Source organism: Patagioenas fasciata, chromosome 2 (genome assembly GCF_037038585.1).
Source record: "Patagioenas fasciata isolate bPatFas1 chromosome 2, bPatFas1.hap1, whole genome shotgun sequence".
Lineage (NCBI taxonomy): Eukaryota > Metazoa > Chordata > Aves > Columbiformes > Columbidae > Patagioenas > Patagioenas fasciata.
Window position 1 is genome coordinate 146,181,621 of NC_092521.1, and position 22,421 is coordinate 146,204,041.

Genomic DNA, 22,421 nt, shown 5'->3' on the forward strand with positions numbered 1-22,421 from the left:
AGGTAAATAGCTGCTGCTCTGCTTCGACAACATTCTTGGCTTCTGCAATTCTCAGGTTAGTCTTCCAAGAGTGGAGGAACGCAGCCAAACCTTAGCTCTGGCTGATAGCCAAGGGGCAAGTCAGTGCCAGCATGACAAAAGCAACCACAGCTTTACCTCAGCTGTAAATACAAGGCTGGGACTTTCCCTGAGACTTTGACGGGAAGTTCTCTCACCCCATGCAGACAGACAAGACTTGCAACATCCCCTCGATTGCCCTCCCCTGTGCGCTCGCCCTGGCTCCCACTACATAAATGCCAGCGGGGCTGCCAGGGTTTGTGTGCTCTGCTTCGAGCAACAAGAACCCCGCTGCAGCTCCTGAGGTCCCTCTTGCTCCATCACAAACAGCATCTCATTGGCTGGGAAAGCACTGTCTTGCTTGGGGGGACTACAGAAGGTTGAGTGCACAGGTGAGTTTTATATAGATAAGCCACAGGTTTCTTTCACTTCTGCAGGTGGGAAAAGGGAACAGAATGGCTAAACTATCAACATGAGAAGTTCAGGTGGGCTTGAACTTAGTTTTTAAGTCTCCTAATAAAATTTTACTGCAGCTTCTCTCCTTGCTAGACAAAAAAAAAAAAAAAGAGCATAATAGCATAATGTCTCCTGGTTTTGTATTGACATTATATTGACATCATATAACCTTTTTGTCACTAAGAGCTGATGGAGTTGATGTAAGGAGGCCCTGAGACAAAGGGAAAGATTTGTATCTGTAAAGTTAGGACAAACCAGAACTCCGGATTAGTCAACTGGTTTCCAGAGAGCTTATATAGCAGATTAACAAGTTTATTTAATCTTCCAGAGGTGTTTACTGTAAAGAAGAGGAGAAAGCTTCTGCAAATAAGAGTTGTTCATTGGGTTTTAAATGCTGAAGCTCGAAAGCAGATTTTCTTTCCTAAGTCAGAGCCAAAATTCTGGTTTAAATTTCAGTAGCAAGTGCAAGTACTCCAAGGGTGTTTGATTTACCCCAAATCATAAGTTATCACTAATAACAGTTGGAACTAATGACTCTTTGCACTTCTGGATTCATATGTGGATTTCATGTTTTCTCTTCCCATTCAAGCAGCATACCAATTTTAATCCTGTTTAATATTTTATAAGCAAGGGGCTTCAATGCTACAGAAAGAAATGGATTTTTCTTCAGTATTGTCTTATACTAGCTCCACATTATTAATTCAGAGAACATTTGCAGCTGTCAGAACTGTTCTGCAGCTTTGATACAGGAACATTTCATATCCTCTCTAAATCTGCAAACACAAACTGTCACTCAGACTTTCGGTAAATTTTTTCAAGACTGTTGAGACTTTATAAAATGATGCTTCTATATTTGTTAATAGCAGTGATTTAGACTAGCATGAAGTAGTACTGTAACTAGATATCAAAATGTTCCAATACTCATTGAGAAATCAAGCATCCTTGTACTTTTTCCTCCGTATTGGAATTTTCTTATACAAACACATTAAGCACTTTTCATATTTGTATCATTTTAAGCAGATGTCATGTTTTTAAATTACTTCTCATAGTTGCAGGCAAAAATTATAACCTGGTAAGGGGTTTACCGCATGTTGAGAAATTATTAACAAAGTGTGTTGCCTAAGTTAGTGTTTTATTTCAGAGCGGTAGCTCGCTTGGGCACTGACTCTGCTGCCTTCAGTCGCGTATCACCTTGTGTTTCACAGCACAGAGCAGACTGGGGACATGCAGTCTCAGATGTTCTTGGGTGATGCAAAACCATCCCACTGTTAATGGCAACTAAGCACACAGGACCAGACCAGAGCTAGTCCAAAGCAAAAACCCTGGCAATGTGCCTAGCATGGCTGTTGAGTACTCAGAACCACCTTTTCCTCCCTACAAGCACAGTCCCTCAAAAAATACAAACAGCAACTGTGGCTGTCGGGAGTGTAGTTAAACATCTGCATTTTTAAAGGACTCCCTCACTACTTCCCCAAAACCTCTTTATTTGGTAACTTCAAGATTTGAGCCAACTATTTCTCCCATTCTGTTCTTTTTACACTGCTAGCACAGTGGAATGGCAACATTTTATTTTCTGTGGGACATTTTATAGATGTTGGCATTATCACTTCATTTTGATTCTACTTAAATTTTAATGCATATTGACTTTGGGGTTTGAAAGTTGGTTTTGGGAAAGAAAAAGTAGGGACAGGTATCTGAATCTCACCTTTGCAGATGTTTATTGCAGTTCAGCTTGGGGGTAGGGGGGGGGCTTGTCCCTGCATGCTCTGAAACATAAAATTGGAGTGTTTTTTCCAGCGGCTGCTGCTGCTCTCTCCTGACTGCTGCCAGTTTGGGCAGAGTGTTTCAGCAGGGCTGTGGTGGGTGGCAGCTGGGATAAGCACTGGGTATGTCTGGTGCTTCTTGGAAATGGAGGAGGAGTGGGAATAGCTGCCAGTAAAAGCATTAATTAGAGGACTGACAAAACTGCCTCCCAGGCTCACAGTGACTGCTGAGTACAGCCCTGGGGACACAATTGTAAAGGTGGTTTCAAGCTATTTTTTTTTTTTTACTTTACTAAACTGTTGAGATGACCCTTTCCTGGTTGGATTACCAGAGGAAGGCTCTGACGTTGGTGGTGATGATGTGTTGGAGGTGCAGGGTTGGGCTGCCTGGCTCAGGACGGCTCTTCTCGTGCTTGGCTGAGCTGCTTTGCGTGTCACACTGGCAAAGTGCTGCAGATCACACTGGCCCAGCTACAAGGCTAGGTCTAAACCTCCACTGGGAGATGAAGAGCCCATGGCTTGCTTCAGAAAACACAAGGTTAAGATTAAATCAGGATTGAGGACAAGTTCTCGGCTCTGGATGATTTCCCTCCAAGTACTTTTCCCAAGTGGAGCAGTCTCACCAGGACAAATCTGAAAGTGCAGAAAAACCATTTCCATAAACAGCATGATATCCTATAAAATGAGAATATTAATAAATCTTGTTCGAATTCTACAACCTGAACCACACTAGAGCTTCATATAACTTGTCACTTCAAAGGTGCTTAATTATAATAATCTGCTACAAACTACTTGATCAGTGGTGGAAGCGGCTCAGCCATCCATCTCAGACAAGTTACAGCACCTGAGGACTGAGATCAAAGTCTTATACTGTCACCTGTCACCAATCCATTAGTGATATCAACTATGTGAGCAAGTTTCTGTAGGCCTCTAGATAAACAAGCCTTAAGTGTTAAGAAATTTAGTGGAGAGGCTGATTGCCAAAGACCAAAACACCTTCTGGCATCACTAGAGCGGAGGAATGCTTGACAAAGGGTTTTTCTGGGGTGGTCCCATGCTACAAGGACTGTGTGATCAGGAAATATGTAAAAAGACATGAGTATTCACAGCAAGTGTGCGATTATGCAATAATCATAATAGCATAAAATGGTGATGCAATAAAGACGATGGGTTTATTTGGAAAACCTGGTTCCTCATTTTGTATTGCATTTCCTTGCTGAAGCCGCAAGAGAGGGTCACCCTGCAGGAGGGAATTATTTTATCCAATTAGGCAATTACAAAAGCAGCATGACACTTTGTGTCGTACCTCCTGGCACACATTCCGCTCACTTTCACCCCAAATTATACAGAGTAGACCTCAGTGACTTCCAGGACTAAGCAGCATTGCCAGTGTTAGCGTCAGGGTTTTTTTAGCCAATCTCAGAACTGGCTGCACTTACATGCAGGGAAAAAAAACCATCCTGAAAAGCACCCAGCAGATCTAAAAACTTTTGCTTGTTAACTTAGTGGAAGATCTGCACACGCAGAGAAGTTCAGTACTTTCTTATGTCAATCTAAAAGAAGATTTTTTTTTTTCTTAAAAATATGGATTGGAAATTGAATTAAATCTTCTGGATTACCCACCTAGACCACTGCCAAAATGGTAGCGGGGGATTTTTAGGAAAAATGAACAGTTGTTATTTTGAATGGTGATGCACACTGAGGAAAGTATTTATTTAAGGAATTATTTCTTTAAATACGTCATTTAAAATTAAAGATTGAGGGATTTTGAGCCAAAGTCCCTATCAGCACAAAAAACTAGTATTTCCTTCAGCCTGGTCCTTGGTTTTCCTCATTATCTGTTTGCAAATTGAAGGACTCTTTGTACCCATAAGTGACCTTTTGGTTCCTGCTTCTTTCCTCTTCAGCTAAGTTTAGTAAGAACACATAAGCTTTTCATTTGTCTCTGCTCTGTATCATGTCCCAAATATCCACCTTTTCCATCACTATAATTGCAGAGATAAGACCTGGTGTGCTCCTTTCTTGCATATTGCATGGTCTTGACACACAGAACCAAGAGTGTAACTTGAACGTTCGAACAAGAGATACCCAGTGACCTTGGCTGAGACCCAGGAGCAAGCAGGGGACAGAAACCAGGGTCCCTCCTCTCTGAAGGTGGCAACCTTTGCATAACAAGGCTCAGGCAGCAGAGATTTCTAAGAGACACTGTGTAAGGTTTCCCATGTCCCTGTGCAGTGGACCATGGCACAGGGTGACACTGGCTGTCCTGATACAGTGGCAATGCCGGGCTCCACCAGCCGCAGCTCACAGGGAGTGCCCTGGCAGGGAAGTTTCATTCGTACCAACACCTGGGCTGAGAGACAAGGTAATGACCCACCACTTGCCAGGTCAGGGAATTACCAGCATCAGCTCGGGCATCTACAAAACCTGAGCTGAACTCAAAGGGAGCTTTGGTTGAAAAAAAATAACAAATTAAGTCTTTCCATTTCTCAGTATAGGATGCTGCTCTCAAAAGTTCTGCAACTTTTTGACAAATCTCACCTCTGTTTTTTCAAGTGTTAAAGCATGATTTTAAATTCAGGTTTCTCAGCAGTTAATTTGCAAAGCCTGTAGCCTAAGTTTTTTACTCAAAGACTGCTGAAATCATTGGCTAAGTAAGAAGGGGAACTTCTTCCATCTTGAAAAAGACGCAGTCTTCAAAAAGTTGATAAAAATTTTTCCTTGCTGAGAAATGTAACAGCATTTAAATGTCTTCTTTTTTCTTTTTTTTTTTAATTTGTGCAGAATATTATTTATATATTTCTGAAAATATCAGTGTTCATTTTGTCTGGAAGGTACACATGTCTCTGCAGATTCCACTGGACTGGAGTCAAGTAGGAGAGGAAAATGTTCGAATCCATGTAAAAGAAAGAAAGAAAACAAAAAGGAGAAATATATTTAATGTACTTCATATTAAGTGAACAAGTGTGCTGATAAACTGATCCGCTGTTAAATAGCATGTCTTTAAACAAGTATTTATAACAGCATTTTAGCATACAGGCTTGTGTAAGCAAGAACACAAATTAATGAAATTTCTGTAAAATCTGCTTGGTCCCATTCCAGACATATTGCACATCCAATATATATTTGTTTTGGCAAGGAAACTTCATATTCATGCCCCTTTTTCTTAAGTCTTTCGCCATACTCTCCCTCCCACTCCTCAGATTTCTAACAGCGTAAGACAGCAAAGAACATCATCACTAAGCCACAGCAGCTACCTCGCCTTTGATTTTATTGCAGGTGTTATGAAACAACTGGGCTTTGTTTTTTCCTGCTTGTGCCAACCTGGTCCAAAAGCAACTTAACTGTAAATCAGCAATTCTATTGGTATAAATGGGAAGAACCAGGCTTATCCCACAATCCTAGAGTTCACAATAAACATGTGACTTAAACTCAGACTTTTAGTGCTCTGAAGTTTTGGTTGATTGCTGGTGTAATGCTGGCTAATTCCAGCCTTGGTGTATCCTGCTGGTGGGCTGTCAGTAAAAGCATGCCAAATAACATCCCCTGCCTTTGACAGACAACAACAACGTAGGGTCACAACTGAAGAGCCATTTCTCAGTTGTTTCCTTCTCTTTTGGTGGTATAGACATGCATGTGGGGGTCCACGCAAAATGATTTTTTTAGGGTGTTCATTATTTTAGCCCGATTTCCGTAGAAAGTGAGATTTCTCTGATCATGAAGAGGTATGTGAGTATATGTATGTTTATGCATGTTCCTCAATCATTTTTTTTAGTGATGATTTCAAATATACCAGGAGGAGAGAGGGCTCTGTTTTCCTTGTGTTGCATAAAAAAGGCAGCTGAAGACTCCACAGAAGAGTCCTGAAAAATGAAAGACTATACTGAGACTATACACATTAAAAAGATACAACATTCCATGTGAGAATGAATGTTACAGGAGTCATCTTCTGTGATTGAAAACAGCTTCAATCAGTGCTTTTAATCAGTCAAGAAACAAAAAGCCCTAGGAAACCAGGCTTCATTATTTCTAGCGTGAGACAGAGCTAATTGTTAATGTCTGTAAACGGCAGATAAAAGATGTTCAGAAGAACAGCTTCACAGTGAGGCGAGGACTCAGCAGGAGTCCAGGAGGTGCTCCTCCATGTGCGGTAGATCTGAAAACATGTCTTTCAACATCTCAGGGCATCTCCTGCCCCAAATGGGATAAATCCAGTGCCCCTAGTGCTGCAGGCAGGTCTATCTCTCCTCCTCACCCTTGCTGGCTCACCTTCAGTGTTTTATGAAATATTTTCATTCTCCTTGCATTTAACTGGGCTGGATTAACACCTGCACACCTCAGAACAGTACAACAGCCCTGAAAAGACTGAGGAAATTACTCAGGTTATAGCTGGGTTGTACGTGTTTATGGGACCAGTTGGAGGTGGTGAGATTTCCAGTTCTCTCAGTACTTTGCTATGATTTAGACAACATTAAGCACATCTATTTAGGCCTATACTTCATCTGTTTGAAGAGTCTCCAGGCAGCTTTAGTGTTCTCCTGATAAAAAAGTGAAGATGTGGGAAATGCAATGTCCTCTGTAGGAAGATTTATTTTCTCAAACAATTATTTTTTATCAGCTCTGTCAAAACTTGGAGCCCAGGATTTTCTGCTGAGAAGAACAACAGATATCCATTTGCTTGAAAGAAAATTCATGAATAATTTGTTATGTTTGTTAGGAGCTATTCTGCTATTTTCATTATGTGTTTAAGTACTAGATTAATCATGGGAGAGTAGTTTAGCCGCATGCCTTTCAGTTTTAGGTATATCAAGCAACAGAAAGTACACTTTATAATTTAGGGCAGATTTGGTTCTAAAACTGTCAGCTTATAAGAAACAGTATTTGTTATAGAGTGCGTTCTTTCTGTGGGAATGGTAAAATGAAATTTAAAGTAAATGAGATTGCCTCAAAGTAGTGTACATGTCTTTCTGAGGAGACTTTAAAAATCACATTTCACCTGTTTTCCAAGCTACACTAGGATTACTAAATATTATACGTGTGAAATACTTCACAAAGATACTTTCAAAGCTGCAGTGCATACGTATGTTAGGAATGAAGTACTAATCACTCTCTTTTTTCTACTATATTTAATGGGTTACTATATGTAATTTTAATGTATTAAGGCACTTTTTCTTCTAACATACACCTTTTGATCATAGATGACAAGACAAAGTGGGATTTTTCATTTACAAAAAAAAAAAGATAAAAGAACATTTGGAGATCACTTCTACATGTCGGTACATGCAATAAACACCTAAAACAAAAATGAGAATTAACTGTATTCCTGAAAGAAATTTTTTAACTTTAGAGAACTTGAAAGCACAGGAAACTAAAAATTACCAACCAGAATATATATCAAACCAAAATACGTACTCATTAACTTATTTGGTTGAAGTTCACTATGCCAACTCACAGTTACAAAAGGATTTGAAGGGAAAAATTTAAAAAGACTTGATAAATAATAATTAAAAAAAAAAAACGGCCACTTCTACTGCTTTGACACTGTTGGTTGTAGGCACTGTTCTTCACTGCCACCAGCATGAGTTTATGTCATTAGGATGGTGTCAAAGCACCATGGTTACCATGAGTGCAGCCCATCAATGTTTGAGAAGAATGTATGTTCATCAGGTAGTGATCAAGTGTAAACAGAGGCATTGGGGAAGCAAACCTGATTGAACCTGTTTAGTCTGTTCAAAGAGGCATGAGGAAGACATGTAGGACATGGGACACCTCCAAAGGGTTCATTTTCCCACAGAATCATACAACGGTTGTGGTTGGAAGGGACCTCTGGAGATCATCTTGTCCATCCCACCTGCCAAAGCAGGTTCACCCAGAGCAGATCGCACAGAAATGCATCCAGGCAGGTTTTGAATGTTTGCAGAGAGGGAGACTCCACAACCTCTCTGGGCAGCCTGTTCCAGTGCTCTGTCACCCTCTAAACAAAGAAGTTTCTCCTCATATTCAGATGGAAATTCCAATGTTTCAGTTTGTGCCTGTTTCTCCTTATCCTGTCATTGGGCATGACTGAAAAGAGTCTGGCCCCATCCTTTTGACACCCATCCTTAAGATATTTATAAGCATTGATAGGATCCCCTCTCGATCTTCTCTTCTCCACACTAAACAGATCCAGCTCTCTCAGCCTTTCCTTCTAAGAAAGATGCTCCAGATCCCTGATCATCTTTGTAGTCCTCTGGAATCCCTCCTTGTCTTTCTTGAATGGGGGAGCACAAAACTGGATGCAGTACTCCAGATAGGGCCTCACCAGGGTAGAGGGGAAGGATAACCTCATCTGACCTGCTGGTCACACTTTTTCTAATGCACCCCAGGACACCATTTGCCTTCTTGGCCACAACAGCACATTGCTGGCTCATCGTTAACCTATTGTCCACCAGGACTCCCAGGTACTTCTCCAAAAAACTGCGTTCTAGCAGGTCAACTCCTAAACTCTACTGGGGCTATTGCTCCCCAGGTGCAGGACCCTACACTTTTGTTTGTGGAACTTTATGACATTCCTCTCCATCCAACTCTCCAGCCTGTCCAGGTCTCACTGAATGGCAGCACAGCCTTCTGCTGCATCAGCCACTCCTCTCATCAGCAAACTTGCTGAGGGTACACTCAGTCCCTTCATCTACATCACTGATTAAGAGGGTGAACAAGACTGGACACAGAACTGATCCTTGGGGAACACCACCAGCTGCAGGCCTTTCACCAGGTCAGTCATAAAGGCCAACCCAAGATCAGGTCACAGTTGCCCAGCAGGATTAAGATGTGTTATTACATCAAGCCTGATGGCATTCTGGGCTTTCTCTCCATAGGGGTGGTGAGAATCTGGCTTCCAAGTGTTTTGCAAGAGACATGCTCTGAATTTCTGTTGCTGAAATGAGCTGCAATGTGCTCAGCCCTGCGTGTGTGATTCAAGTTATGTAAACAAATTATTGAATCCATGTAAGGAACTGAATGTTTGCAGGTGCTTCCTGACCAGGGAGGCACAGAGCTTTAGCTGAAAAAGACTAGCAGAGGCTTGAGGATTTATGTATGTGGATGCTGCACGAGAAAGTTCAGCTTATCCTTGCTGTAATGAGATTTGGAAAAAAAAAAAAAAAAAACAGAAACAGACAAAAACTCTGTGTTAAAAGAGCAGTAGAGTTAAGGAGAGATGTAAGAAGTCATGTCAGCAGCTTAAAATGAGGTCTACAGGAGGGCATAGCGTGAACCCAAACCACTTAACCCAGATGTCCTGGTTTCACCACTGTACAAGCAGAGTTAAACACCAAATAATAAGCTCCAAAGTGTCAACCCAAGTGTCTCCCCATCATTATACAAAAATAAACATTTTGAAATCTGGAGAAAGAAGCTTCTTCTGGCAAGGTGAACCTAGAAACCAGACTGTTCATAGTGATATTCTAGTACATGAATCACAGGAATATGCAGTCAATAACATTGTAATGACTCATATATAACTGTGTATGAATTCACACAGATGAATCTACCTCCAGCATGCTATATAACTGGTCAGATGTTCTTTGTCAGGACCTTTATTTGCCTCCTGAATATTCTACTAGAACAAGGGTAAGCTGCTCCAGATAGGCCATTCACATGCCTGGTACTGTTTATTATTTGCATGGTGTAACAGAGTCCCTGCTGTTATTTGCAAGGAAATAGCAGACAAAATATTTAGTTTACAGAGAAAGGAGGCCTTTGATACTTCACTTTTTAAGCTTACACTCCCATAATATTTGTTCTGCCTATAATCTTTCTGAACACCTTCAGGATTATGATTTTACAATGAGCCTAAAAAGAAAAAAAAGAAAAAAGAAAAAATAGTATGATAAATGCATCAGTGTTATAAATCTTGAGACTAGTTCCTACAGTGGACAACACCATAACCTACCTGGATCACAGCTGTGCTGGCCATTAACTCTCTTCTCCTTCTACTTATAACCCTTCCTTCTACATGACTGGATCAAACTCCTGGCAAAGCCTTGACCATTTATCTTCTCATAGTCTGTATATCCTGCTTTACCTTCCAAATTTTTGACCTGAATCAAAAGATAAAAGAATGCAGACCCAGGAGAAGATCTTGGAAAATGACAGGGGGGGAAATACAGAGGTTCTGTCATGGCTGAGAGCCACTACAGGCCACCAGACAAGATCAGGTACTCAAAAATGGATTTATCCATCTAGTAGAATAATACGCAGAGCACACTAGATTACGAAGATGGGAAGATGATGTTCCATGAGAAGCATAATTTGAGAGGAAAATGAGGTCAGAAGACTTGGCAGCTTCTTAAAGAAACTACACTGAAAGCAGAGACATAAAGATTGCAACGCAGAGCAGGGACTGCAGTAAGACAACCATGTGGCTGGAGCTGTGAGTTTTTTCAGAAACTTTAAACTCAAATATGATACTTGTATCAAAATCTACGGAAAAGCACAGAACAATAGTACTACTACATTGATAAGATTTGAAAAGCAACAGCATGAAAAGAAATGTAGTTAGTAAGGTTCATCTAAAATAACAAGAAGTTTTCTGTAAAAACATAAACTGTTAAAGGAAAATTGAGGAGACAATTGATCCACCACTCAACTGAGAGAAAGCTATTGACTAGTGACTCCAAGAAAGCCAACTCTGCAATGTCTATTTTGCTCTTTCTTCACTAGAAGGGTCAACTGTGGTAAAAGGGTTTACATCAGTAGCAAAGAGCAGAAAATTCCAGCTAAATTGGAGAAGAAAAAGCTTAGGCTGTGCTCAGGTGAGTTAAATGACCTGAGATCAGCAGGGCTGATGGAATTCACCTCACATTGTTTAGGGGATAACTGCAGCATTTCCACAGCCATTAATAACTATCTTTAAGAATTGCGTGGAAGAGGTAAAGTTTTGAAAGACTGGAAAGGCAAGAATAACAGCTATCTTTAAAAGTAACAAGAAAGAAGAGGTGCAGAATTATGGCACAATCCATTTAAGTACAATTCTCAAACAGAGGAAGCAAATACAGGATGAGAAACAGGTTATAGGCATATGGATTAATCAAGAACAAATCATTCCAAACCAATCTCATTTCCTCTCATAACAGGATAACTGGCCTTGTGAATCGCAGAGGTTATAGAAGTTGACATGAGTGAAGTTTTTACTGTGGTATATCTTAGAGAAGATTTTCAAAAGCGTACTAGGAACATGCAGCCTAGATTAAACTAATAGAAGGTAAGGTTCTGCAGAACTAGCAAAAGAAGCATTTTCAGTCTCTCAGACATGCAGGGGTACTGTCCTGTCAAAAGTTCTTGTTTCAGAATTTCATTAAATGGCGTGGGTGCCAGAACAAACACTATGCTTATTAAAGCTGACAATCTGACAAAGTTGAAAAGGGCTTGCAAACACGTTAGAGGACAGGCTTAGAAATCAAAACGATCTTGACAAATTGAAGCTACAGTTTGAAAAAATGTGGTGCTATTCAACAGAGACAAGTGCATGATACAGCTCTGAGTCAGAAAAAACTACAGAAACCAAGAATAGAGCAAGTGGCATGGAAGCAGTCCAGTCAAAGGACTGGGTATAATACAGTGCATTTCATTAGTATTTCAGTTGTGTTGAGATGTAGAAGCAGATGACCAGTTATCAAGCTTTGCTTACATGACAGAGAGCTCTAGGAGCATATGAAACTGGATTCCTTTCCATGAAGCTGAACGAGAAGACATGCTTTAGATGCACCCAAATGCACTGCAGCTGCTAATGGGTGCTCAGGCTGCTGTACCAGACCAAGGTGGAAATCTCTGAAACATGGATAGTGTGAACATCATGTGTTTGGCATCAGCGGTTTCACTCCACATCTTAGTTTCTGTTGCCACACACTACTTGCTAAAGTACAAATAACCTTAATGCATCATAAGCTGACTGTGAAATAACTGTGCTGTGAATAAGACAAATGTGACAGTGGGACAATGTGTTGTCCGTGAGGCAAGTGAAGCAATCCCTTTCTATCTGGTAAAATCTCATCAAAAGTACTGCATTCAGTTTTAGCACCATGCTTTTAATTAACAGTTGGAGCAGTTTAGCCTAGAAAGATCCAAAGAAAACCATGAGAAAGATCACCACTTTCAGAAGCACAAGTTGCAGGGAAAGATCTGGGGTTGTTTTTCCTAGAGAAGAAAAGGGTCGAACAGTAACAGCTTTAATGTTCGACAAAGGCTGCTGCAAAGAAAAGGGGTATAAATTGACACCTGTGTCTGCTGTGGAGGAGGCAATATAGATTAGACATAAGAAAATCTGCCTAATAGTACAGCTGAGAAAGCAGTAAGAGAGGAAGACTTCAGGATACACAACACTGGAAGGTTTTACAAACAGGTTAGAAAAGCATCTGCTAAACTTGGTTTCAACACATTAATAGTTCATCCTGACTTTGGGAGGGAGATGGACTAGATAGTATCTAGAGATCACTACCAGAGTTATTGGGTTTGCTTCTTTTTTAGAATGTAAATAGTAAAATTACTCTTCTGCGCTCCTTTCATCTTGTCTTTCTACCTTTTGAGTCGTTCCACTGATCTCCCATCTGACATTTCATGTTGCATCTTTCTGATCTTCCCATTATCCATCCCAGTCTATGTCTCAGTCCCATCTCTGCCTTTCCACTTTTGGCACCATAGTTCATCTGTGGCACCGCTTCTGCTAGGAAATCCCTCTTTTTTTCCCATGTGCAAGGTAATGTGCCTCTCTTCATTCAAATTTCTACATAACCAAAGTATTTACATACAATTGCTGAACTGAATCTTGTGCCTTGATTCAGTTCCCCTAGTGTTTAGGTAGTGGGTAGAAATGACAGTTTTGCACAGTTAGCTTCTTTTTTTCTTTCAGTGCCTCCTTTTATCATTACTGACCAAGTGGTCATCAGCTCAGAGATTACCATCATTTTCCTCAAAATAGCTTAATTCCTTGTATAAGCATACAGCAATAATGCAGAAAAGAAAGGACACAGTTAATCATTACAGAAGATTACAGGGATTATCTTCCAAATAACAAAAGGCATCACTAGTGCTCTAATGTTAGAGGGATGGATACAAGCAAAAATATTATGTATCAGTACAAATCTCTATGCCTTTTCTCAGATAATATACAAGTACATACATAACAGAGCAGATACTGATTATTACATGTTTGCTGGTATTTCTGTTTTCCCCTGGCGCTCTGAGAGTGTTCAGTGTAACCCATGGGCACTGAGCAGACCCCACTGCTGGAAGCTGCTCACTGAGACACCAGGGTCAGCCCTTGGGCTCAGCTCCCAGACCCCAGACTGGCCCTGTATTCCTCGTGATATACTTCTACTTCACATCCTTCACACTGATGCATGACAATAAAACACCTTGTCCTATACCAAATGAATATTTTTTCACATTGCAGCTATCGCTGTCATGGGCTCTGGGAGGTCAGCCTCCTTGTTTTGACTATACACCTACCCAGTTGCCATCATTTTCTTCAAATACACACAGAAAAGCCAAAATTTATCTATGCGCTCTCTATGTGCTCCTAAACTACTGCCCAAATTCATCTCCAGAAGTTCACTGAAAAGCTCACAAACTTCTTTCAGTCCAATAACAGCCAGATGGCACAAAGGCATGTTGGAAGGAAGGAAAAAAAGGATTCAATGGAGAAAATTAATTTAATTTCTGTCTTTGTTTGGAGGAGGTATGGTCCAGAAAGCATGGGATTTAAAATAAAACTTGCCTTGTCTTACACATGATTTTCAGAAGTAGCAGATGCAGCATTAAATTAATAACAGTTCTACAATATACTTAAGTTGTTAAAAAATTCATTGGTGACCAGTTTATTTCTAATATATAATGTGTATCACCCTAACAGCTTATTTTATTCAAGAAAATTGTCTCTATTGTTAAAAATGGTATTAAGCTAAATTAGACCACTGGTATTAAAGGTAACTTTACCTCTCTTCAGCTTTCTATGGAATAATATTCACTGCCTTTTACAAGTCCCTTTACATCTTAGGTAGCACTCCAAGAAACTGTAATTTGAAAAAAAATAATGTTCTTCTACATTAATTTTTCTTTTCATCTCCCTCTTTTTCTCATTTCCAGCAAGATGGGTTCAGTGTTCACTGGCAAAGGAGATGTTCAGTATTAGTGAACGACAGAAGTACTTCATAGATTTAATTCTTGCTGGTGGATCCATTTTTATATTAAATAGTTTTATAAGCTCAAACAAAACATAACTTTAACTGATCTATCAAGTATATTACCTGATAATATCCATTTGAGTTTTGTTTTTTTCCAGTCTTACTTTGGAGAGGACAATGATTTGCATAGTTCACTCAGCAATAACTTCATGGTTTCTTGAGGACAAATACATAAGTTTTCAACTGGATGATCATGTGTTACAAATAAGTTTTACTTTTTATTTTAGATAGGAGCCTACTTCTTTAAAAGGAAAAATTGAGAAAGGAAATTTGAGTCTTATTATGTACTGAATCAGACCATTTATTAATATGTACAAAACTCTTCTGTTCTTTTTGAAATACAGTCTATACCCCCAAAAGAATTTTATAGCTTTAGTCGCATTGGAGCCTCATGGGACATTAATCAGAGAATGATTTTTAACTGTGTGAAAGGACTTTGCATCTGTATGCATGTGTCAGAGCGCACAAACACGCAGGAGACATTCAGATGCGTCCCTTTGAGGATCTGTTTTCATGCTCAGTGTGTTACTTGACAAAGTACAGAGAGTCCAGCTGGGACTGCAGCTCCAGGAGAGCTGGGGTTGACCCCTCTGTGCTGCCAAGCCTGCCATGGGACCTGCACGAGCCACACAGACCACGAGCACAAGGATCCTCAGGTCCTCCTATGCCTGAATCAACACCTGCCCCTAACGACCAGAGCCAAACTCCCTTGGCAGCTCTCTAAACCTCAGGGCTTCCACAGCTCATTGCAGTGATGGTGCTAAACAAGCACTGATGCCAGCGAAGGGCTACCTACCTACACACATAGCTAGTTCAAGACAAAATCTTCACATGTGATTCTCAGAATAAGCATTTCTCTGCCTATCTTGCTAATGAAGCTCACACGCTACAGCACAGGCCCAAAACAAGTGTGCATCCCCGACTCAGGCCCTTAATGCTAGGTCACAGCGGGGCAGGGGGAAGTTCACACTGATTTTTTTATTCACCAAAGTTTTGTGTCAAACAATTTAAAATCATGCCAGATTTTTAACAGGCAAAAACTGTACTCACTAGAGAAAAAATGTAAAAGAAATTGAAGAGTATCATCTCAGTATTTTTAAATGGCAGAGTTTCAATCTGAACAGTGTTTCACAGAAGAAAGTAAGCAAAGGGTTAATGAAGAGCAGTAGCAAAGTAATTGGTTTGGGTCTAGCTAACCATTTCAGGCACTTCTTTCCTGCAAATTGGAAAATCGGTTATTCACACAGCTTCAATTAAGACAGCTACCTGTGATGTAGTGACAGACTTGAATCAGGGCTCCTGCAAATTAAATGGCTGCTCTAAGCACTAAATTGCTGGCCAGCCCAAGTGAAGGGTCTCTCAAGATCTCTGGCTGGAGGTCTTCCTTTGGGCCTTAGGTTTTCTGGTCTGAGTTCACCCTTCGTAAAGTGAGGGCAACTGGATGTGGACCTACTGCAAGACCTTTGGAGCAGAGCCTTTTGATGCTGTATTTGTATCATGGATCTCACTCTGCAAGTACAGAGTGTACATACTGCTCTGGCATGGATAATACATTAAAGACTTTGAAGCTTCCAGGTACAGTGATAAAGGAGGATAGATTAAAAACCTCAAAGAGAATTTCATTATGACTAATATATAAATACCAGAAATAAATGTTCAACATGAAATATTCCAATTCCACTGTCCAAATGCTTCACAGGACATTCCTCAGGAAATTGAAGAACAATAATAAACCAAACTCGCACTGACTAGGCATATTAAGGAAATATTGAGGACAACAGATAGGTTTGTAGCTACCTTTTATAATATCTTCATGTATTTTACAAAAGACCTTCCAGATTCTAATCTGATTAGAAATGCACTCCTCTTCAATGTCTTTCTATCAAATAAGTAAGCAGAAATCATTCTGAAATGTGTGCAACCCTTACTCTCTGCTCCTGTTTCTTTTCCTCCTGCTTTACCTTAGAGAGAGGAAAACTTGCAACAGTTCAGCTGAATGTTAAAATCCATAAAATGGATGGAAAAGAGGGTGTCGACTGAGAGATTAATATCCAGAACTGGTTTTTAAAACTGCACAGAAAACTTCTGGGAGTGTGTATTCAGAAAAGCGTGTAGGAAGAATATTAAGAGGCAAGAGAACTCTCAAGTATTTATTTTGTATAGCCAGAGTGGATGCTATCTTTTCATTTTCAAGAGATGAATGTTTAGCTTAGTTTGTTCCTTTTTTTTTTTTTTTTTCCTAATAGATGAATAAGAATTCTTACAACATAATGGCTTTGGCCCCTAACACTTCTAACAAAAGAGAGACAGTGTGCATATTTGGAACTGGAGATTTTGGAAGAGCTCTGGGGCATAAACTGATTCAGTCCGGCTACCCCGTTGTGTTTGGAAGCCGGAACACACAGACATCCAGCCTGATTCCCAAGGATGCAGAGGTGCTGAGCCACACAGAAGCCGCACAGAAGGCAGCCATCATCATTATAGCAATCCAGAGGCAACATTACAGCTTCCTTACATCACTAGCAGAAATTCTCCATGGAAAAGTCTTGGTGGATGTAAGCAACAACTTAAAAATAAACCAGTATCCTGAATCCAACGCAGAGTACCTCGCTCAGCTGGTGCCCGGCGCAAAGGTTGTGAAAGCCTTTAATACCGTGTCGGCCTGGGCCCTGCAGTCGGGCACGCTGGATGCCAGCCGGCAGGTAAGGCTAAACAATGGGGTTTCCTACATCATAGTTATATATTGTATGGCTTCTTAACAGTCAGACAAAACACACACGGAAGGTACAGATCAGACAGGGTTGGGATGGTATTTTCACTTTAATCACCAATTTCAAATTAAGTGTGAGCTAAAATTTACTTTTGGCTTGTAATATAGTACAACAAGGAATATCCACAGCATGTATCCAAACTCGGTAAGGTGTTTGGAGACATTAGAGATGCAAGGAAAGATAGACAGCAGAGCTAGAAAGGAACAGAGAGAGAGCAAATCAGGAGGAAATGAGGGCTGTATTAGTTGTTCACAGGAATGGTAAAGTTAAACAGATAGGAGGAAGATATCACAGTAAGAATAAAATGAAGAGAGAAAAAAAAAGGGAGATAAGCAATATGATGGGGCAATAGAATGAGTATGGGCAAATGAAGTGAGTTGGAAGGTGAATAAACTAATAAATTTTTTTGAATCAGAACTTATCATCACAGAAGTTTAACACAACAATGGTGTGTGAAAGCCATTTTAAACAGCTCCTTAACCACAGGCCAGCAAGCACAGAGCTGGTCATAGGAAGCAACACAGCAACTTACCTGAAGACATTTATTATTACCCTGTTTTCTGTCACTCTGAGTGATAATGCTCTTGTACAATACAAGCTGGTTCCATCCAGCTACTCAAACCACTGCTAGTTTTGTTTTCTACTGCCAGATAAATGGTTTTGTCTAAACAAAGGACCCAAAGACTTACAAATCTAGGCTCTACAAGCCTTCATCATACCAATGAGAGCTGAAATTGCCCCCTTTCTCCTGGTTCTAAAAGCAGTATTGTCTTGCACACTCACAGAAAAGACAGTTTCTTCACTATTTTACTAGACTTCAAAAGAAATAATACTTACTTTTGTGATAGAGCAAACATGTTTTAAAGATCTCTGTCCCTGATCTCCTGGAGTCCTTATTGACCAGCATAGCAGCAATTGAAAATTTTGCTCCTATTTAATCCCATTGAAAATTTCACTCCTCTTTACTCCTAGAAAATTCTGTGCTTACAAACTGCTCACAGGTCTTCAGAAGAGAATTTTAAGTCCTCTAGGCAAAGACTTGTACTAACTGTGTTATACATTGTTCTTTTCAGATACAAAATTTTGCCTCTTGAAACAATCTTCTTCCCCAAAAAGAGATTCATATTCTTATTTCTTGTACCTGTTGGTCAAGAAAGTACCTATAAGCTACTTTTTGCCTATATAAATTAAGGCCAGCAGGGAAGTCAGCAAGTAGCCTAGGAAGCTTGTGCTCATTATCCATATCCAGGCAGGACAGCAGTAGAGAACGTCACAAAAGACTGTCTAAATAAAATTTCTGTATGTTTTTGGCTGCAGGTGTTTGTCTGTGGAGATGACATGGAAGCTAAACAAATGGTGATGGATATTGTTCGTGCACTGGGTCTCACTCCATTAGATCAGGGATCCCTCTTGGCTGCTCAGGAAATAGAAAATTACCCTCTGCAGCTCTTTCCACTGTGGAAATTTCCCATTCTCTTGTCCCTTGGCCTAGTCGCATTCTTCTTCTTCTACAGTTTGATTCGTGATGTAATTTACCCTTATGTTTATGAAAGCGAAGACTTTTCATTTTTTATTGCAATATCCATTCCAAATCAGATCTGCCCTATAGTGGCACTCATTCTTCTTGCCTTGGTTTATCTTCCTGGTGTACTTGCTGCAATTATTCAGTTATACAGAGGTACCAAATACAGCCGTTTCCCAGACTGGCTGGACAAATGGATGCTGTGTAGAAAACAACTTGGACTAGTAGCCTTGGCATTTGCTTTTTTGCATGTTTTGTACACTCTAGTTATCCCAATTCGTTCCTTCATGAGATGGAGAACCAGTAATCAAATTCTCTCTCTGGTAAGTTTTGTTCCCTGCTCTATGTCTTCCTTTATTTTGGCCCTGTTACAAATACTACCTTCTATACCAAGCTTCAGAAATTCATGTGGGCAGTCTAACATACTTTACAATAGAGTTATTTTCCTTGTTTCTGATCCTTTTAATCATTGGTACATCTGAAGTTTGCTGATATTATGTTGAGTTAGGGGATTCCTGCCCTGTCTTACTCCTAGATAGCTGATATACTAACAAAATAAGCAGGAGAAATGTAAACACTGAGAGTAAGCTAAAGAAACTTATTTCCCTATTTCTCCATATACCTTTGAGAATGGCACACATTTTGACTTTTAAAATGGCATATATTTTGATTTTCTGACCTCATTTAACAACAAAGGATCACATATCTGTCCTCAACCTTAGGTCTACAGCAGTATAAAACATGCACCACAATTATAGGTATATGGAACCTATACGTAATATAATGCCTGCTCTTGGAGTAGGCATTCAAAGTAAATCTCCAATCCTTTTCAGAGACTTAATGTATAACATCTATCCCAAAGTTAACTTAAAGCATTTATTTCTGCACACTGATCCTAAAACTGTTATCACTAAGATATAACTGGCCTTCTTTTCTTCAGGCACTGAAAAATGAAACAGAACCACTCAACATGACTAATGCCTGGCTTAGTGACTCTTATTTGGCTTTGGGGATTTTAGGATTTTCTTTATTTTTTCTTCTTGGAATCACTTCCTTGCCTTCAGTCAGCAACAATGTCAACTGGCGAGAATTTAGATTTGTACAGGTAAGAAAAAGACTCATTCTAAAAAGCCTTCTTCCCTCTCTTCTGGAAAATTCCCTATCCCCTCCTCCTTTAGTATCTCCAAATGTGATGTGTGCACCACCCATCATCACATAGTGAAAATAAAAATCTACATAGTTATACAACTCACCTGTAAAACACAACTGCTCTGATGGTTGCCTATGGTACAACAGGGATTACTGCACTAACAAGAGAAAATTAGGAAGACCTGAGGTCCTAAACAACAAACAGAAAACATTTTGGGATTATCAAATTCCACAGTTATACTAAGTCACAAAACATTCTAGCCATCTACTGGGCTAATTTTGCTGGTTCACAAGATAATTCAGTCATAAAGGTCTGAAAAACTACTCTATAACTCAGATCGTCTCAGTGCCAAGCATCTAAAGAGAATCTGCAGTTTCTGCAGACTCTAAAAAGTGCTGTGCCTATAAACAGGCTGCCCTTGGTAACACAATAATCCCAGCCCCCCATTCGGAGGAAGCTCAGTACAAGCTGCTGTGTCTCTGCAGGAGCTGGGCTGGCAGGGGAGGGGAGGCAAGGGAAGGGGAAATTACTATCAATGAATGTTTTATCAAGGCAAAAACCTTGCACAGTATGGCGGTTCTGGATGGATTAGCACTGGAGCATATAAAAGCTTGGATCTCTCCCCTGAATTTCAGCATTTTCTTTGCATTTTCGCAAACATGACAACCACTAGGCAGTATGTGTGAGCTAGCCAAAATTGTCAGGGTTGTTGACAGAGAAAAAAAAAAAACACACACACACACACACACAACAACGAAATGTGTTTCACCTAGATCCATTTGAATAAATCTTTCTGAAGAAAAAAAAACCAAAACAATAAGAGCCTTTAAATTATATAAAACAGTTTGATTTCAGCAGTGCCCAATTAGCTCCAAAGTTGGCACATTACACAAAGCTTACTGTGTCCTGTAAATTGCATTTGTCCTGGTTTAATTATTGTTTTAATGTCCACTTGTTTCTTTCTTTCCTTTGTTCTCCCCTAGTCCAAACTGGGATATCTGACACTGATTTTATGCACTGCACACACACTGGTTTACGGTGGAAACCGGTTCCTGAGCCCTTCATCGTACAGATGGTATCTTCCAAACGCCTATATGCTCTCCCTCATTGTTCCATGCATTGTACTGGTTGTCAAATTTGTGCTGATATTTCCTTGTCTAGACAAACCTCTCACACGAATTAGGCAGGGCTGGGAAAGGAATCCCCAATATTCAGATAGGTCAAATTACATTATCAACAAGTCTGCTGTATAATTAGACTAAATTGTATTATAAAAACAGAAGGAAAAAAAAAAAAGAAGGCATATCAAAATGAAGTCCTGGCCCTCCCTCATCTGCAGGGAGACAAAGTGAAAAACGTGGCCAGACCCTGAGTAAAATAAAGCCACCACAATCACAAGCTAAAAATACAAATCAAATGAGTCCATTGAGTGCCTGCATCCCAGACATGCCTTCACACAGGTGCAGGCCATCTCTTTTATTCAGTATATCCCCCCTTGCCTATTCACCCTCCATTCCTAAGAAGTGTATGAGAGAAGTAAGTGGTGCTCCATGTCCCTCCTCTGTCATTTCAAGCACCCTCAGGGCTGGGCAGAACCACAGCAAAGATGGCAGCTGCTTCTCTTCCCTATCCTGCCCATTGGGACTCAGGTCTACATGCACCTACACACATCCACACAGGTCCACACGCACATGTGCATGAACGCACTCCCTGCTTACACCCCCAGAAGCCACCAGCACCCACAGAATGGGTGCAGGATGGATCTGGCTGAAGAACAGCTCTCCTCCTCCCAGCATCAGCTTATCCTTCATCAATATCTGATCCAAAAGAGGCCTGTGTTCATACCTTAGAGATAGTTGAGTAAGATGTGTTTGGTTTATGTACAGGAACTCTAATGTTCAAAGTGTAGTGGCGAAGGATTACTGAATCCTTGCTTGTACTGCTGTAGCAGAAAGTCAGGTGGCAAGGGGATGGCGGAGAGACCAAAACAGCAGGAAGATGTGAGATATGCTCACAAGCCTAAACTTTTCACATATAAGCAAAAAGTGGTCAGTGATTTTTTGTGTGAGGATTGGGTTGTAAAGAAAGAAACTGAAGGAAAATCCTTTTCTATCAGGGTGTTGTATTATATGTCATGGTTATATCTCATGAAGATAATATTGTTGATTTTTCAAAAAATAAAACTGTGGATGCAATATTACAGATACTCTATGAAAATATACATATTTTAATCACAATAAAGATTTTTTTTTTTTTAGTCTTGAGCTCTGTTATTTCTGGAACACCTTTTGACACAATGCAGACACTGGTATGCTCAGTTTGCAACATGTTGTTGGAAGGCCTTGGAGCAAAGAATAAAATGGGATCCTGCCTTCGGACAGCTGCCTGGGCTCACCTTCCCCCATCTTTGTTTGCTCCTTGGATGCTCACATGAGGAGATCTTTGCTTAGTCATCAAAGTGGGCTGAGGATGTTGTGGAAAAAC

At 40.2% G+C, this 22,421-nt stretch overlaps 1 protein-coding gene across 1 annotated transcript; it reads left to right on the plus strand.

Annotated features, from left to right (window-relative positions):
* Positions 1-237: 237 nt before the first annotated feature.
* Positions 238-22,135, plus strand: STEAP4 (STEAP4 metalloreductase). The gene is made up of 5 exons (XM_065831738.2): positions 238-449; positions 16,741-17,196; positions 18,583-19,110; positions 19,728-19,892; positions 20,921-22,135. Exons 1-5 carry the CDS (start codon positions 294-296, stop codon positions 21,188-21,190), a joined length of 1,575 nt encoding a protein of 524 aa, XP_065687810.2. The 5' UTR covers positions 238-293; the 3' UTR covers positions 21,191-22,135.
* Positions 22,136-22,421: the final 286 nt, after the last annotated feature.

Bases quoted from the DNA above. Each gene is read 5' to 3' on its own strand.
- STEAP4 (XM_065831738.2), top strand. From the start codon at position 294: ATGCCAGCGGGGCTGCCAGGGTTTGTGTGCTCTGCTTCGAGCAACAAG. The intron at 450-16,740 runs GTGAGTTTTATA...TTTTCCTAATAG, and splicing joins ACAGAAGGTTGAGTGCACAG to ATGAATAAGAATTCTTACAA. The intron at 19,893-20,920 runs GTAAGAAAAAGA...GTTCTCCCCTAG, and splicing joins GAGAATTTAGATTTGTACAG to TCCAAACTGGGATATCTGAC.